The sequence below is a fragment of the Hylobates moloch genome, unplaced genomic scaffold (genome assembly GCF_009828535.3).
Source record: "Hylobates moloch isolate HMO894 unplaced genomic scaffold, HMol_V3 SCAFFOLD_5, whole genome shotgun sequence".
In the NCBI taxonomy this organism is placed as follows: domain Eukaryota; kingdom Metazoa; phylum Chordata; class Mammalia; order Primates; family Hylobatidae; genus Hylobates; species Hylobates moloch.
Genome location: NW_026652280.1, coordinates 794,014 through 811,473, shown reverse-complemented (window position 1 = coordinate 811,473; position 17,460 = coordinate 794,014). Strand labels below are relative to the sequence as shown.

The following is a 17,460-nucleotide window of genomic DNA, read 5'->3' as shown; positions in this document are numbered from 1 at the left end:
CATGAGTGTGGAGAAAGCTCTGAGGTTTTTGTTTTGTTTTTTTTTTTTTCGAGACGGAGTCTCACTCTCACCCGGGCTGGAGTGCAGTGGTGCAATCTCAGCTCACTACAACCTCTGTCTCCTGGGTTCAAGTGATTCTCCTGCCTTAGCCTCCCGAGTAGCTGGGACTACAGGCAGCCCTGGGTTTTAATGGATGTATTTTCACCGGCCCGTGAGTAGCGCCGGTGCCTGGTGCTGCCCGTCTCTGCGGACACGGCTCAGTGCTTGGGTACTCTCCCTGCGTCTTCTGGAATCTTCTGGAATCCCATCTCTGATTCTGCCGTCTGGGTGTCTTGGGCTGAGGGTGCAGAAATGTTATCAATACAGATGCCACTGAGAGGATCGAGGTGTTCTGGAGGACTCAGAAAACTTGAAACAGTAATTAAAAATATCTTTAAAATGTACCCTCAACGATTATTCCAAATCAAGTGGCCCGTGTGTGCGCAGCGGCGAAACGGGAGAGGCCGGCTCTGTGTTTCCACAGAAGGAGCCCTTTCCGTTGAAACGCGGGAGAAAACGGTCCCCTGCACGGAAAACGTCAGGAGCTGTCAGCATATCTCATTTGTAGAAATTAGTAATTTAAAGAGTTTTCTGATGTATCTGTGGCAGAGTGGATTTATGTCTCTGCAAGTGTGAAGTAAAAGCAGCTAAAAAGAGGGGGTTTTGGGAGTTAGTTTTCTCTTTCAGTTGGTGGACCACAAATTGGATAAAAATAGAATTTGTGCATAATTAAAAAACAAACGAGAATAGAAAGCTCTCAGTTGCCGTGGAAGCTCCTCGTAACCACAGACGTGCCCTCCGTGCTGTTGGGTTATTTTAGCACATCCTTTGACGCAGCCCCTTTCCCGCTTTTCAGAAACGAGGCTCATCGCACTGGCCTGGGGGCGCGAGGACGAGGCCGTGGGTGGTGGGCGCTGCGGGCGGCTGGTCAGAGCCACTGGGAGCCACAGGGAGCAACGGGCGCGGGAGTTTCCTGCATTTGAGAAATGCTGTTCTCTTCGTTGTGAATCATCTGTCCGCTGCATCTCAAAAAGCTTGTCCATAAAATTAAAGCCCGCTGTCTCCTGCAGTGCACCTGAGCCCTGGAGGGTGGCAGGGGGCCGGGGGAAGTGGGTGTCAGCTCTCGCAGTCAGGGGCACACTGTGCCCCTGCACCCGGCGTCCCCGTCCTCCCCCGCCAGCTGTCTCCGTCCTCTCCGTCCTCCCGCCCCCGGTGTCGTCGTCCTCCCGTGCCCGGCGTCCCAGTCTTCCCCATCCCCGTGTGTTTCGCAGTTGGGAAGTGAAGCATGTGAGCAGAACGCAGCACTTTCTCTCCAGGAAGCATTCGCAGCGCGGACCCCGGGTTAGGAAAGGGTGTTGCTTCTCCGGACAGGTGCGCGCTCTTGTGGGTCCTGAGGGGCGTGAGGGGCGGCCGGCATCCGGGTACCTGTCCGGCATCCGGGTACCTGTGGGCGTGAGGGGCGTGAGGAGCGGCCGGGGCTCCTCCGATTTAGGGCCTTTCCTTCAGAGGGAAGGAGGCCGGCTCCCTCCAGTGAGCACTGAGCGAGCCCCCTGCCGTCTCCGTGGGGATGTCATTGTTCCCACGCCGGGGAGAGACCACCCCAGGCCAGCCCCTATTCTTGTGGCCACATTGCCGTGATCACGCCGTCCGCACCTTGAGGCCGCCCCCATTACGGCTGCCATGGCGCTAAAAACACCAGCATCAAAGGAACAGGGCCGTGGTTTAGCCTGGAAGAGCGGGGCCTTGGAGCCATCCGCCAGGGGGTCTGGGTGGTTCAGCATGGCCGGCAGCCCCTGGTGGGTGTGGTCCCTGCAGGGTCTGGCGGGCCCTCGGCCATGGTGATGGCTGCGCCCCCTCTGCAGGATGGGGCCTGCGGGTAAGGACGGTCCTGCCCCCTGTGCATGTGAGGGGGATAGTGGAGAGAGGGGTCTGGCGTGGGCCTCACTGCTCCTGGGAAACCAAGGATGAAGACGCCTGTTTAGGACTCGCCTTGCCCTGGTAGAACAAGTGACTCAGACAGAGCCTCCCAGAGGCTTCTGGCCAGGCAGGGAGTGACCAGCAGCCCAGCCAGCCTCAGCTCCTGCCCACACAGCCCCCTTGTCACCGGCCCCTCCTGCCCCTGCTCCAACACCTTGGCCCCAGTTCTCGGTGGGCCGGTCTGGATCTGCTGATGCTGGGACATCGCCAGGCCGCTGGTTGCAGGGGAGGCTGAGGGGGCGTCCGCCTGCTGTCTGCTTCTCACCAGCATTTCCAGCGAGGCCTGAAAGTGATGCGCGGCGGATGTTTCCCTCTGGCCTCAGCTTTCCCCCAAATCCCGGCTCACACTGAGTGTCCTGATGGCACCTTGGGCAGCCGCCACCCTCTGCCCTCCACCCTCTGCCCTGACGGCAGACTCTGCCTGAGGGTGAGGGTCTCTCTGTACACACAGTCTCCTCACCCTGGAGGGCCTGTTCTACTCTCAGCGAAGCTGGAACCGGGAGTTCGCCAGTGCTCTGGGTGGCTGCTGGCTTTTTTTCTTGCCTCACCTCCTCATGCCCACACAGCCTCTGCCCTCAGTCCTGCTCACCTCAGTATGTAGGCAGCCGGCATCAGGCTGGTCTGGGGTGAGACAGGCAGTGTTCTTCCCCTTCTCCGGCCAGGGAGGGCGGAGAAGCACCTGGGCACAGCCATTGAGGCCTTTCCGTGCGACTCATTGCCTTTCCAGGCTTGAAGGTGGAGGCTGGTCCTCCGCCTGCGTGTTGCCCATCAGGGGGACTGTGGTCCCGGAGGAGACCTGGAGTCTGTCTCCCCGCTCGGTCCAAGGAGGAGCTGAGCGGCGTGAGCAGCGCCCGCCCTGGTCACTGCCTTGCTTTCCTCCTCTCTGTTTCTGGTTGCGCCTCCTTCCTTCCCTCCTGCCCTCTTTGCCATGGCCTGCAGCCCCCTCGCCCGATGTGTTCCTCACATGAGTCACCCCATCCTTGGCCTGTGTCCTCTACTGCTCGTGGCAGCTACACTCTCCTGGAGGCGGCCAGGAAGGGCCCAGGGCCCTGAGAAGATGTCTTTGCAGCATGTCCCCGGCCCTCGGCTCCCACCTCCATGGCACCCACCATCCCGCAGGGGCGTGTGGACCTCTGTGGGATGTAGCCTGACCTCTGACCCAGGGGTCAAATAACTCAGGTCTGTTTACCAAGTCACCAAAATAACCTGCCCGATAGCATCTCACCCATCACACGGGAGGCCGGGCTCATGTGAATAATTAATAGGTCACTGGAACGTGAAACGAGAAGCCTCGGCCTGTTCTGAAACAGCATTTTAGGTTTGCAGCTTGTAATATTGTCAGTTAGGAGAGGGACCAACTGAGTCCGTGAAGAGGTGAGGGCAGGTGGTCTGGAATCCTGCCTCAGCCACGCGGGTGAGAGAGGCGGGCGGGTCAGGCAAGGACCCAGAGTCAGGAGGCCAGACTGGCCCCAGGGAGGGCTCCCGGCCATACTCCAAGCTCAGGACGCAGGGTGGGGCGAGCCCGCTGGTGCCCACAGTGGCCTTGGTGGGCCTCTCCTTCCATCGCCCGGCTTGTAGGTCAACTTTGCCCCCGTAGATCCGTAACAGATGTTTTTTCTGTCATGTAAGAAACTTGACAGCTGAAGACCAAGGAGTGGAGCCCCCCCGTGAGGCAGCTCTTCTTTTCCGGTTGTTAAAATGCACATCGGGCCCGTGGTTCTGACTAATTCTCACTTTGTGTGGTACCTTCAGTTGGCAGGGGCTCGGGGAGTGTTCAGTACCGTGAGGAGCAGGTTCCTGAGAGCCTGTGAATACCGTGGACAGATTATCACAGCACGCACTATTCCACGCAGGGCCTCATCCACGCTTTCTTAAGTGGTTTGCCACACACAAGAGCACCTGGTTCTCCATGTCCCCTGCCAGGCAGGGCTGTTAAACTGGAAAGCCGGGGAGGGACGTCGCTGGGACACATTGTTATCTGATCAGAGCTCCAAGGCCCCACCAGGGGCTGTGCTATTGCAGAGCCTCAAACAGCAGCCGCTCCGGCCCCACCCCAGGAGCCACACAGAGGCCCACGCACTGGGAGGACGCCATGGGGTGGAAACTAAAGTGCAGGTCTGACCACAAAACCACACGCCACGGCACCGCTGCTGCCAAATGCCGGAGGCCTGCAGGAGGCACAGATTAATTTTTTATGGGTCTGCCTTGGAACCTAGACAACAGCCCTCTCCTCTTTCAGCAAAATTTCAGGGCGAATGACCGTCTCTTCCCTGGACTGCCAAGCGCATAAACACACGGAATTTCCTAGTTCCACATACGCCGTTGTTCCCGCAGCCCACGCGGCTGGGAGAGCAGACGTGGTTGCTGTCGGGCTGTGTCTATTTTCCCAGGAGCAAGAACTCTAAGAAGCACAGTGTTGAAGCCCGAGCCACCCCCTGAGATATGTTGTCAGCTTTTATGATGAACGAGGATTCACCATTTATTTCTCCCCTAAAGCAAAGCCCACGGGCTCTGTCTTGAGCCATGGGGACAGATGCACGGTGCTGCTGGGAAGGTGTTCACAGGGCAGATTCGCTGTGTCAGGAGACCAGCGTGGAATGAGGTTGGCCCAGCCAGTCACTGCTTAAAACAGTAATGACAATATTTGAAAAAATGGGTGGAATTTTGTGGAGATTTACTGGCACGGGGAAGGCATGTGGCCTCTGGCAGGTCTGCGACACTGACTTCTAACTACCCGTTTCACAGCTCCACTGCCTGGAAAAACTGGCAAAAATGTGGCCTGGGTCTCCTGACAGGCCTAGCCGCTGGAGTAGGGAGTGTGCAGCTGAGACAGGAAATACGAGGCACGTGAGTGTCCCCAAGCCCAGATCCTCAGCCTCCATCTCCTGACAGGCCGGGCCGCTGGAGTAGGGGGTGTGCAGCTGAGACAGGAAATATGAGGTGGGTGAACGTCCCCAAGCCCAGATCCTCAGCCTCCAAAATCTTCTATTAGTAATTTCAGAGCTTTGGCTTCTTGGTGCTTTGGGGAAATTTAAGATGACACATGGGCTTTGGCATGGCCGCTGCTAGTGACCACTCCTAATAGCGCAGAAGGGCCTCTCAGGAGGCTTTCCTAGGTAGAGAGGGGTCTGCACGCTCACTGGAACACGCTCTATCCCAGCCTCAGAAAACCCACCTTTGGTGCAGGTGGGACAGGAGGGGTGGACACATCACCTGGAGACCACATGAGAAGCGGCCACCTGTGGCAGCAATCACCCGCTGGGGAGGCGGCACCCTGGCGGCTCTCATGTGGGGCCTGGTCCTTCCTCACTGCCTGAGCAATGGGCCCTGCTTCCCTGCAGACACCGTGGTGCCCCTGGGCCACACCCAGCAGGTGTCCAGTGACCTCGGGTGGTGTTGGCCATGGCAGGTCCCTGCCCATTCTCCGAGGACCTGGGACTGCGACCCAGCTGGGTTCTCCTGGGAAGGAGCGGCCACTGGCTGCGCTGCCTAGTGCTGAGGGTGGCAGCCATTTCTGAAGCCTCCCAGGTTTGTGCCCTGCTATGTCTGACCAGCTCTGGCGTCCAGGGTCTCTGTGTCAGCGCCGGTTCCAAGAGGAACGAGACGTGGTTTCAGAGACACTCCTCTTCTCTGAGGAGCTGCTGGGCGGGACAGCTGCTTGCTTTCTTTGTCTGTGACGTTGGTGGCTGTTCCTTGCCCAAGCCCTGCCCAGGCCAGATGTGGGAGTGGCGGCTGGGAGCACCCACGGGCGTGTGCCCATCTGGGCCAGGCTCCTGTCCGTGGACCTGCCTCAAGCCACGCCTCCCTCCTCCAGGGAGGACACTGGGCGTTGTCTGTGGACAGAGGCGCTTTGCTGGGAACAGCACAGACGGCCCCTGGGCCCTGCGGAGCCAAGACGCACCATCGTACACACTTGGAGCACATAGACTGACCAGGTCTCACTCTGCGAGGCTCCCCGAGGCCATGTCCTAGGGAAATAGAAGGTTTCACGCAGAGATTGGGGAATGCAGGGCTGTGGCGCTGCAGGGTGCGGGCCCTGGAGGAGGGGCAGGGGTGCTGCTGGATGGTGGCTCTAACACCCCAGGATTCCTCGGGCCCTTCACCCCTGTGTGTCTGGACTGGGCATCACTGTAGCCGTCAGGCTCTGGAGGTACACATGGCTGCTGGGCGGGCAGCGCTCCTGGGTCTCTCTCCCCAGTGGTTTCGGTTTTGATGTGTTTGAGCCACTGACCAGCAGGCTTGGGGGCGATTCTGGAGCTGGGAGGGCTTGTGGGGGAGGCAGGATGAATAGGGGCTGCTTGCCGGTCCTCAGGCCACCCTGCCAGCTCCTTGGCATGTTTCCCTGATATCAGCCAGGGTACCCCGGCTGTGGGTGGGCCGTGCCCTGAGCCCGTCAGGCCCTGCTGGGGTAGACTCGGGAGAAGTGCTGAGTGGAAACCACCTCACTTCTGACAAATGACAAGCGCTCCTGCCGCTTGGTGTCAGGCGACGTGACTCTCAGTGGCACGGATGTCTCTAGAAGGTTGCTGTTTCTCCCTGCGTGGCCGTGGGCTGTGGATTCTGTGTGCTCCTGGCCTTGGGGTCACGGGGTCGCTGCGTCTCCCACTTGCCTGTTTCAGGAGTTGCATTCTAGACGATTCTCCCTCCATAGAAGGTCGAGGTTTCTCGGCGTGGATTAATTGATTAGATTTAATTAAATCTAAACGTGGTGTTTCCGGGCAGAATCTTCTTCAGCCGAAGTGAGCGTGACTGCCTCTCCTCTGGGCGCTTCCAGGTGCGTTGGGGCTCCTGCACCCTCCACGTCAGTGCCCTGGCTCCGTGGCCCTGTCGGCGCTCTGTTGAGTCTGGGGTTCGTGCCGAGCACTGTTGCCGCCAGGTCCAGGTGGGAAGTGCACTGGTGGGGCAAGGTGGTCCCTGCAAGGCACAGGTGGAGAGAGCAGCCAGGAGTGCGGCGGGCCAAGGTGGCGGGGGAGGGCACCAGCTCTCCACAGCAAGCACGGCCTCTGCGGCCGCTCTCCTGGAGAGACGTGGAGATCTGCGTGCACGTGTGGAGACTGGCGCACGCGAGGGGCCCACAGATGTGGCCGGGCGGCCTTTCTCTTCTCCATCTCTGTCCACCCTCGCCACGGCGTTGGTCCTGCTGAGCAGCCTCTGCTGCCTTCATGCAGGTGACAGCGCACGTGCCATTCACGGGCGCCACGTCTCCAAGAAGAGGGGCTCCTGCCGCGTGCCTGTTCTGGGGGTGCCACTCAACATCCTTCTAGCACCTTCTCTGGGCTTCTGGTTTGAATGATCTTTCTCCAAAGTCGGCGGAAGGGGCTAGAAAAGCAGGGACCTGGGAAGAAAGCCCAGACACCTTGGAGCCGGGGTCCGGGAGACAGGCCCTGGCAGCTCAGCGCTGCTTCTCTGGAGTGGGGATACGATGTTGGTTCACAGACCTGCGGTGGTGGCGCGGGTGGTAGCAGCAGTGTGCGGTTGTTGGTGCCACATGCTCACGCTGGGCCCCTCCTGGGGAGCTTCTGCTACAGCGGGCCGGGCCTTGCTGTAGCCTGCAGGTCATCTGGTCGGTGTCTGCGGGGGGTCTGGGGCCCCAGCCTGGAGCTCAGCTCTGAGCATCAAGAAAACCGAGTTTCTCCCCACTCCCACCTGGACAGCGGCAGCTGTGTTTGGAAAGGGACACACCAGAGCTTCCCTTGTAGCGAGTGAGGCACACTCAGCTGGAGCCTGGCAGTCTTGCAGCTCCGCCTGCCCCCTTTTGAAAACCAAAAATCCCAAGAGAGTTTTTGGTTGAAACAGCCCTTCCCGGTCAGGACCGAGCCTGTGGCTGAGTGCAGTTTTTCAATCGCGGCTGGAAGGTCCCTGTGCGGGGCCGCGAGTCCCTCTAGATTTGCTTTACAGCCACAAATTCAGTTTTATCTGTGGATCTGAACACCGTCTATAGATCACTAGGAAAGCAACTGTGTTCACGGGAAGGATTCTCAGAATTGAGGTGACACTCCATGGTGTGAACTCAGTATTGTTGTCAGCTCGTGCACCCGCGCATATGGACACACCTGCATGCACAGTCACACACGCTTGCCTCCGGCCCCCACACACACCTCTCTGAGAGCTGGGAAGACAAATCGGTCACTCACGCGGATTCTGCAGATAGCTTCCTTCACCAGACACGGTAATGAGGGCAGCGCCCACTACTCACCCAGGGCCTCTCGTGCAGGAAACTGCATGGACACATCGTCCTATTCCTGTCATGGGAAGGGGTCTGGAGCCATCCGTCGGGTGGGGAGGAGCTAGTTTCCCAGCCGGCGCCTGTGCATTCACCGGTGTGAGAATCCACTCAGCAGGCTTGCTATGTAGCCTCCGCCGTTCAGGCCTCAGCGTGCAGCAAGCCCGTGGGGTCAGGTCTGCCCAGCCTCTGCCTCGGTTCCTGCCGGGCACATGGACGGTTCCCTTGAATCCTGCCGACGGCATCTGTGGGAGGGAAGGTACGATCGATCCTGGTCCTGTCCCCCCAGCCCTGAGCGGGTGTCCTGGCACCTCCAGGCACAAGGCCCCTTCCCCAGGCTGCCCACAGACCCCAGCCCTGAGGTGCTGGTCCGCCCACTCTCGCTGGGAAGGGCTGTGCCACATGGCGAAAGCTGCTGTGGGTCCTGGTACCTGGCGCCCCTACCTGCCAGGGCTCATGATGCCAACGGTGCCAGGTTTGTGGGATTTGGGGGTCAGGAGGGCCTGGCCCTGCTCCTGCAAGGCCGAGATCCGCTCCCCGGAGGGTGGAGGGAGTGTTGGCTGTAGGGTTCCTGGAGGCCTCTCTCGTGCACTCTGGGTCTGTCAGGAGGCTGGCAACTGTGGCCAAACAGGTAGAAATAAAACCTGAAATGAGAAAAAAACTTTTTTCTAGAACTTCCCAGAGAGCAGTAAGCTGGTGCCAGTGGGTCAGAGGCTTGTCACGTGTGGGGTGTGTGTGTGTGTGTGTGCACGCGGGCTCTGTGGGGGTGTGTGCACATTTCCCAGTGTGGCTGTGCATGTGTGTGTGGACACGTGCACACGTGTGTTCACAGAACACCAGGCTTTGCCATGACTCCTGGCTCAGGCCTGAGTCTCCAGCCGTGGCGTCCGCGTTCCTCCCCTCTTCCTTCTCTGTTCTGCACGCCGGGAACCAGGACGAGAGGCGTGCAGGGTCAGGCTGTGTCCTTCCCCCACCCACCCCGAGCCCACGCTGCTCTGGAGGGAGACCCCAGGCCCCTCAGGCCCTTCCCCGCATCTGAAGGGGCCAGGGCAGGGCGTCTGGCAGGTGAAGCTGCCCCTTAAAGGCAGATCTGGGCTGGTTTACAGGGAAGCACTGCTCATGTACAATCTGGCAGACTACACCAGCGCCGCACACACAGGCACTCCTGTGGGCACACACGTGCCTGACCCCGCAGACCACACCGGCGCCACACACACAGGCACCCCCGTGGCCACACACACACACACACACACACTTCTGGTGCACACGCCCACACTCAGGCTTCTGCACGCCACACAGCCAGCAGGTGAGGAAGTGGATGCTGCGTGGCTGTCTCTTGGTGGCTTCACGTGGAATGTCACTGTGGACCCCAGAACCCGAAGCCCCGGCAAGCACAGAAATCACACCGGCTGCCGTGCACCCCCTGCCTGTCCCGCTTTGGGCAGGTGAGACCTGGCTGAGAAAAGAGGGAAGGAGAGGGAGGATGCAGGGGCTGCATCCTGCTCCTCCACCCATCTCGGGTTTGGGGTGCTCCCTTCGACTACTGGCTCCATTTTTGATGTCTTTTACTTTTTGTTTCTATTTTTCCTGGTATCGTGAGTAAAGTCTCCCTGGAGCATCAAACTGGATTTTTTTTTACAAGTACCCTGTGCCGTCGCCTCATCTGCTTTGGTGTGCCGTGGGTCAGGTAGGCCTGTGTTGTGGCCGTGGGTCAGGTGGACCTGTGCCGTGGCCGTGCATCACATGGCCTGTGCTGTGGGTCAGGTGGGCCTGTGCCGTGGGTCAGACGGGCCTGTGCCGTGGGTCAGGTGGGCCTGTGCCGTGGGTTAGACGGGCCTGTGCCGTGGGTCAGGTGGGCCTGTGCCGTGGGTCAGATGGGCCTGTGCTGTGGCCATGGGTCACGTGGGCCTGTGTCGTGGGTCAGGTGGGCCTGTGCCGTGGGTCAGACGGGCCTGTGCTGTGGGTCAGATGGGCCTGTGCTGTGGCCATGGGTCACGTGGGCCTGTGCCGTGGGTCAGACAGGCCGGTGCCATGGGTCAGGTGGGCCTGTGCCGTGGGTCACATGGGCCTGTGCTGTGGGTCAGATGGGCCTGTGCCGTGGGTCAGGTGGGCCTGTGTCGTGGCCGTGGGTCACGTGGGCCTGTGCTGTGGGTCAAACAGGCCGGTGCTGTGGGTCAGGTGGGCCTGTGCCGTGGCCGTGGGTCACGTGGGCCTGTGCCGTGGGTCAGACAGGCCTGTGCCGTGGGTCACATGGGCCCGTGCTGTGGGTCAGATGGGCCTGTGCCGTGGGTCAGGTGGGCCTTGTTCCTGCAGGAACACCTGGCTCTGCAGCAGTGGCCGCCGTATCATCCCGGCCAGGCCCCTGTACCGAGGGTGGAGCCATGGGGTCTCTGATACCTTCCTTCTTGTGCTTTGGTGGAGAATGTGGCTGGACGTCCTCCCATGAGGGATGTGCTCTCCTGCCTGGTTCCCTGGCCCCGGGCCCAGCCCTGAGAGACGCACCATGGCCTTCACCTGGAAGCGTCACCTCTGGCTGCTGTTGTGGGTGATGAGGATTCCAGGGCTGAAAACAGGACCCTAGACGCTGTCCACACAGCATGGCAATCTCTTAAATTAATCCAGCATGGGGGGAATTGGGGTTGAAACCGGTTTGTGAGCCGAATTTTCTGTCCCTGTGTATTTCCTCAGGGCAATTTGAAAAATGCAGATTTTACTTGTAGGCCCTGAATGCATAATTTCCCTTTAGGCTGACGGCTGCTCCTGAGCCCTGCCTGGAGAGGAGCCTGACTCCAGGTTGCCTTGGCTCCGTTTCCGTGCAGCAGCTCAGACTATGGGGTGGAGGGTGAGACATTCCCACCCGTGTGAGCTGCCTGTGTCCACCTCACACCTCCCTCCCCTACGTGCACGCAGCTGAGTTCCATGTCGGATAAATTTGGCCTCGATCATCCTCTACCCACCATGTCACCGTTAAGTCCTGAGGTCAGCACAGGAGCTAAAAACAAACATTTTAACGTGTAGGAAACTCAGTAGCTCTTATACCTCGGCAGCGGAATAATACATTTTGTTTAGTTAAGGTTGAGGCAAAGAGAGGTCATCGTTGTGACAGGTAATTTATAAATAGGATTCTGACAGGTTCTGTACTGTGCCAGAGGCAGAAAGCCCATGCAGTGGGGCCCATGACGTATTTAAATTACGTTTCTTAAAATGAACTTCACGTTTTAAATAATAGATGTTTACCTGCCAGGTTAAACCTTAAATATTCCCATTTTCACTGAAATGGCATGTTTTTTAAAGGATACAGTCATACCCCAAATTCACAGCATTCCACACACCATCAGAGAACTGCCACAGGGATCCTGGGGGAATTTTAAATTGTAGTTTTAAGACCACGTGACCCTGGCCAGGCCCTTGGAGCTGCCCCGGTACTCCTCCCCCACCCCCAGAGGTGGTTTTGGTCAGAGACTCATTTACATTGTTTTCTATGTAAATTAAATTTTTAGGTATTAAATCTCAGAAAATGGAATACTGCGTGGCAGAATCTGCCTCTTAATCTCTGCTTTTCTTTTTACATTTCCCATCGTAAAGATGTTTGAGTCCCACAGAGAGTTCAGGTATCTCAGGAAGTTCATTAACTTGGCAAACGGCTGGAGTCTCTCTTCCAAGGAGCTGCAGGCTGGACGGGCAGGTCCCAGCGTCCCCCGTCCTGGCTGTTTGTGTGTAGACGCTCATGTGTTCATAAGGGAAGGGGGCTCTATTGGAAAGGGAAGGGCTTTTTGTTCTGCAGAGTTCCGTGGTCTTAGCAGTAATCACCTTGGAGTGGGGTGCTGGTGGCCTTGGGTGCAGAGACTCCTGTGGGCATCTGCGCACTTCAGGGCTGTGTCCTTATCCCTATCTGTGGCTTCCCCACCGTGTTCCCACGTGACGCCTTCGTTCAGCCCCTGGCTTTGTGTTTCAGACCCCAAACGCCCCTTCGATGTCTCAGCCGGGACCTGGGTCCCAGCTCAGCCTCACGTGGCATCCCAGGCCCTGCCCATCAGTCTGGGCCTCACGGTCAGGCCCTCAGTGACAGCAGCCATCGCTTCACTGTGGCCTCCTCCCTGGGGGGCTCTGAGTTCAGCCACTGGTGAGATTGGTTTGTTCTTTACTGTGGTGACCACACGGAGGCTGAGGCTAAGCTGGAGCCACGGAGCAGGGGCCGCCTCTTCGCCTGCCTGGGCCCCTCCAGGCCCGTCTCCCCTCTGCCTACTGACATCTGAGAATCCGCCGTCCCCTGCAGTCTGAGGGGCAGCCCCTGGCTCCGGCTCCCCCGCCTTCTTCCCCACCTCGCTGGCCCTGAGTGGGCAGCAGGCATCTGCGTGGTCAGGGGCAGGCTTCGCATTTTCCTGTGGCTGGAACGTGCCTGCAGGAGCCCAGGCTCGGACTCTGCATGTGGTCGTCGTGCTGCAGTTGCCGTCTGTGGTCAAAGATTTTAAAGTTAGTTTAGTGAGAAAATCGACTCCAAACGTGATCAGAGGGGTCGACGCGTCCCAGGATGAGTGGTTCCCGGGGCTGGGCGTTGCCACGGGCCTTGCCTGGATTTTGCTGATTAATCTCAGGGCTCTGAGGCTGGCGCTTATAGGGCCCCACTTGGGGGACACAGAAGGGAAGGCGCTCTGAATGAGGCACCCTGTGGGAGGCCCCACCGCGCAAAGGGTTTGACTCCTGCAGCCTCCCTCTAGGCCTTTGTGCTTGCTTTGAGAATCAAACCTTCCTGTTCCAAACAAAATTTGCCTCTTGCAAATAGAATCAGACTATAGTGATTGTAAATGGTAGCGTTAAAGATAAAAACAAACAGTTCTAAAAATGACTCACTGTTGAAGGCGGAACTACGCGTGGTGCAGAGAAGGAGGGTGAGAGGGAATGGCACCGCACACTGTGTTTACCTCTCAGACACCAATGAGCAACTCATCCCACAGAACAGCTGGTCCTGAACACGTGTGTGCCCTGCCGAGAGGCGCACACCTTCCCAGAGGCGGGAGTGGGGCCCGGCCACTCGTGTCCTGGCGGAAGCACCAGGGCTGCTCCATTTGGCTGGAGTCCTGTCCCAGTAGTGTGGGTTTTGAGTCTCACACACACAGCGCCGGCCGAGAAACCATGAGCGGCTCCACAGGGTGGTGTGGACAATAGACACCTCCATGCACGGTTCCCCTAGGCAGTGTCTGCCGCCAGCGTCTGCCTCTGGACACCAGCTGCTCAGCCACCAGGACGGCGTTGAGCGCTCCCCGGCCTCTGCAGGAGGAGAGGTGCAGGGAGCCATCAGGAAGGGTGCTGGGGCCCGGGACCCATCGTGCCGTGTGTGTGCAAACGCAGTGTGGCGTCCCCTGATCAGGAGTGGAAGCTGTGCGCTGCCCAGTTCCAGGTTAATGGAACACAGGAAGGTGGGTCATGTCCTGCGGGGCCTCGTCTGGATTTATTGGTGAAGCGAGCCTTGCACATGGCTCAGCGAGGGCTCCGCTTTCCTGCACACGCCCCCTGCCAGCTTCACCGTGGCCTCGGCATGGGCACACACAGTGAGCATGTGTGGATGCATATGTGTGCACATCCATGCCCACACATGTGTGAGTGCACACATGTGTGCAGGTGAGTGCACACATGGTGTGTGTGTGTGTTTGAAAGTGGCCACAGGCATGTTCAAAGCCTCAACCTCAGTGCTCAGGTCCATTAGGATAACAAGGCATTTTCTAATCTGCTTTACAAAGACACCAGTATGACATGGCAGAGAAATAAAAAGGGGGCAGGGCAGGGGGACGCAGGCCTCGAACCTGCCGCAGGTTTTCTCTGCGTTCCGGTGACTCCCAGCGGTCTGTGCTCTGGGTGCTGAGCGGGTGTTTTCTGTTCTCTCACCAGCTCCACGGCTACTTGGAGAATGAGCCGCTGATGCTGCAGCTTTTCATTGGGACGGCGGACGACCGCCTGCTGCGCCCGCACGCCTTCTACCAGGTGCACCGCATCACAGGGAAGACCGTGTCCACCACCAGCCATGAGGTCATCCTCTCCAACACCAAAGTCCTGGAGATCCCACTCCTGCCGGAGAACAGTATGCGAGCCGTGTAAGCTGTGGGGGCCTCTGGGCTCTGGTGGGGGGCAGTAGGAGTGGGCGTGCCTTCCTCCTGGCCCTGGGGGGTCTGGCCGGCCCCCCACACTTCCAGGCTGCGTGACCAGGACACTTTTGGTTTAACAGCCAATAAGTAGACTTCACTCTTGCTTTTGACAATGGATTTGCTTCTGTCTAGGGTTTCAGCCCTGTGTATATTGCCACTTAAAATAATATGTCAGATATGCAGCTATAAATACTTCCCTCCGCATTTAGCTCCAAACAGGACCCGTTTCTTTCTGAATACAGCATTGTAATGAGAAGGATGGTTAAAACGTGAGCATCAAAAAATTAAAGCAGTCAGCACATCCGGATCGCGTTGAACTTCAGGAGGTTCCGACAACACGGATAGGCCTGCGCTGATGTTCTGAGTCTAATTTGACACTGTAATTTGTTTAAAAGTGAATTTTTTAGTAAGCTGAGGACAAAACACGTAACTTCCAAATAAGGCCTTACTCGCTTAATCCCAGCTTGTGCTGGGCATGCTGGCCCTAATCTGTGAAGGCAGCCGAGAAAGAGGACTGCTGGTTCCCGAGAGGTTCATGTGGTACCATGGTGGGAACAGAAAACAGACACGTCTGTGGGTGAATGAGTGCAGGTTGAGCTGGGACGGCTGGAATGTGCAGACCAGCAGGACGGAGCTGGGACAGAGGGCAGGGACGGTGTCCTGCGAGGGTGACCCGCAGGCCGGGAGCCCGTGTGATGGGGAAGCTGTGTGGGGGGTGCCCCATCCAGGTGGAGCCCCGGGGGTGGGTGCAGAGGTCCTGGGGGCTGCAGGAGTGGGGAGGAGGCCTGCACAGTGAGGGAGAGCGTGTAGGAGATGGCGGTGGGGGGCCACGTTGGGGATTTTAATAAGTGATTCAAAGCCTCTAAGTCAAAAACAAAGGGAAAGCTTTCTCTCCATATTGGCTTTTCAAGCACTGGGGGGAATGTACGCACCTGGGAACTCATTCCGAATCCCTGGGTTTGCCTCCAGAGCTGTAATCCAAGTTTCCCGCAGACAGGGCACAGTCAGGTGGTTTTTAAGAACAAACCTTGCGTTCCGCAGCCGCAGTAAACGTACTGGCTTCGCTGGCGGCTGCATTCACCCCGCCATGATGTGGGGCAGCAAGGGTGGCTGGGAGACACCGCAGCCAGGACCGCGCTCCAGCCCGGTGCTTGCTGCCGACTTGTGGGTGGTCGGGGAGTCTGTGTTTATTCTCGTTCTCTTAACTTACTGAAAAATACTGCTTTTTAATGCATTGAGAATGTATACATGGAATGTTTTACTGGAGTCTAGTTTTCAATGAAATTGTCAAAAGAGGTTATATGAAACCGTAGAAGAAATGGATTTTACACACAAGAAACGAGGGCTTTTAAATATAGTGGAAATAATAGAGTAATTTATTCTAATTATGTTATACAATATGTTTTATATAATTATAAATATGTAATGTTTAATAATCTAATATATAATATATAATTATTATGAAATAATAAATTGAGCTTTTTGGGAACTACTGCAAGATAAGAGAGAACAGCAGGTGCTTCTGGCCCCTCCCCTGGGCCGCTCTCTGCCGCTCTGGTGACATCCCCGTGTACGTGGCCAGCCTCGGCCCTGGAGGCAGCCAGGACTTGGGACAGCTCCGGCCGGACCCGCTTGGTCAGGGGTGGAGGGTGGAGGCTGGAGACTGGAGGCTGGAGGAAGGTGGGAAGGGGAAGGTGGAAGTGACTTTTCTCGGGACTGCCTCCGCTCGCCCCCTCTCGCCTGCGCTGACGTCGGATTCTCTCCTGCACGAGGCAAGGGCCTCACGTCGCTGGCTCCAAGGTCTTATTTTCCTCAGGGAAGGGGAGAGCGGCCAGCTACTTGGCATGAGCTCGTGGGGCTGGGGTGAGGGCCAGAGGGTCTGGGGGGCCAGGCCTTTATGCTCCCACGTCAGCCATTGAAAGAAAAGCTTTTGTTTTGGGCAGCATTGACTGTGCCGGAATCCTGAAACTCAGAAACTCCGACATTGAACTTCGGAAAGGAGAGACAGACATCGGGAGGAAGAACACACGGGTACGGCTGGTGTTCCGCGTTCACGTCCCGCAGCCCAGCGGCCGCACACTGTCCCTGCAGGTGGCCTCCAACCCCATCGAATGCTGTAAGTGGACGTCCGTGCGCCGGCAGGGGAGGAAACCATCCCGTCCCACGCGCTTCGCTGTCTCACCCTCTCTCAGCTTTTCGTTTGTGTAGACTTGGGACTGAACTGTTCCCACCAAACCCACCACAGTGTGTGGCCATGAGGGGTCTGAGTTGATCATGGCTGAGTTATCGCCTGTGGCCCTCCCGGGGGCCCCCGGCTCTGGCTCCTCTGATGGCCAAGCATGGCCAGGGAAAGCGGTGTGGGCCGGGGCTGCCCCCCGTGCTGCGCTGACCTTTGCGTATTTGTGCGATGACTGTGATTTGAGTGAAATTGGCTGAGTCTTAGGAGGATATTTTGATGACTTCTTCAGAACGAGGTGGAGACCATCAGGATGAAGTGTGCATGGCTTCTACCCTAGAAGTAGCGGCATCCACAGGGGTCAGCCCGCAGGCCGTGGCGGTGCTTGTTCTGGGTGGGTCGGCTCATACGTGACCTGCTGGGTGCCACGCGTGTTCCCCGGGCCGCCCACCTAGGACAGGCCCTCACTGCCCCTCTCCCTCTGACGCAGCCCAGCGCTCGGCTCAGGAGCTGCCTCTGGTGGAGAAGCAGAGCACGGACAGCTATCCAGTCGTGGGCGGGAAGAAGATGGTCCTGTCCGGCCACAACTTCCTGCAGGACTCCAAGGTCATTTTCGTGGAGAAAGCCCCAGGTATGCTCTTCACCAGGGGCCATCTGCGGCCTGGGCTTCGGCGCTGGTGGGAACCGGTTCCCGGTCGGTGGAGCGGGACCCACCTGTGCACAGTCACCAGGATGCGGCTTACGGGTTGCGGCACGGAGCAGAGGCTCTGCGTGGCCCGTGTCTGCGTCCAGCTGTGGGTTTTTGTGTGAGCCGACAGCTGTGCTGCTGAAGGGAGGAGGTGGATGTTTATTTCTGGGGCCGCCGGGGCCACTGCACACACATCGCTGCTGATATGCAGGGAGCC

The 17,460-nt window shown here is 58.2% G+C and overlaps 1 protein-coding gene across 5 annotated transcripts in view; it reads left to right on the top strand.

The window, feature by feature from the left end:
• The window catches only part of NFATC1 (nuclear factor of activated T cells 1), a 123,389-nt gene that overhangs the window by 36,558 nt on the left and 69,371 nt on the right, over window positions 1–17,460 (top strand). For all 5 annotated transcript variants that reach the window (XM_032152028.2, XM_032152026.1, XM_032152027.2 and 2 more), the window contains exons 4-6: window positions 14,126–14,328; window positions 16,323–16,495; window positions 17,046–17,186. In XM_032152028.2, coding sequence (XP_032007919.1) covers window positions 14,126–14,328; window positions 16,323–16,495; window positions 17,046–17,186 — 517 coding nt within the window. The remainder of the gene's footprint in view (window positions 1–14,125; window positions 14,329–16,322; window positions 16,496–17,045; window positions 17,187–17,460) is intronic.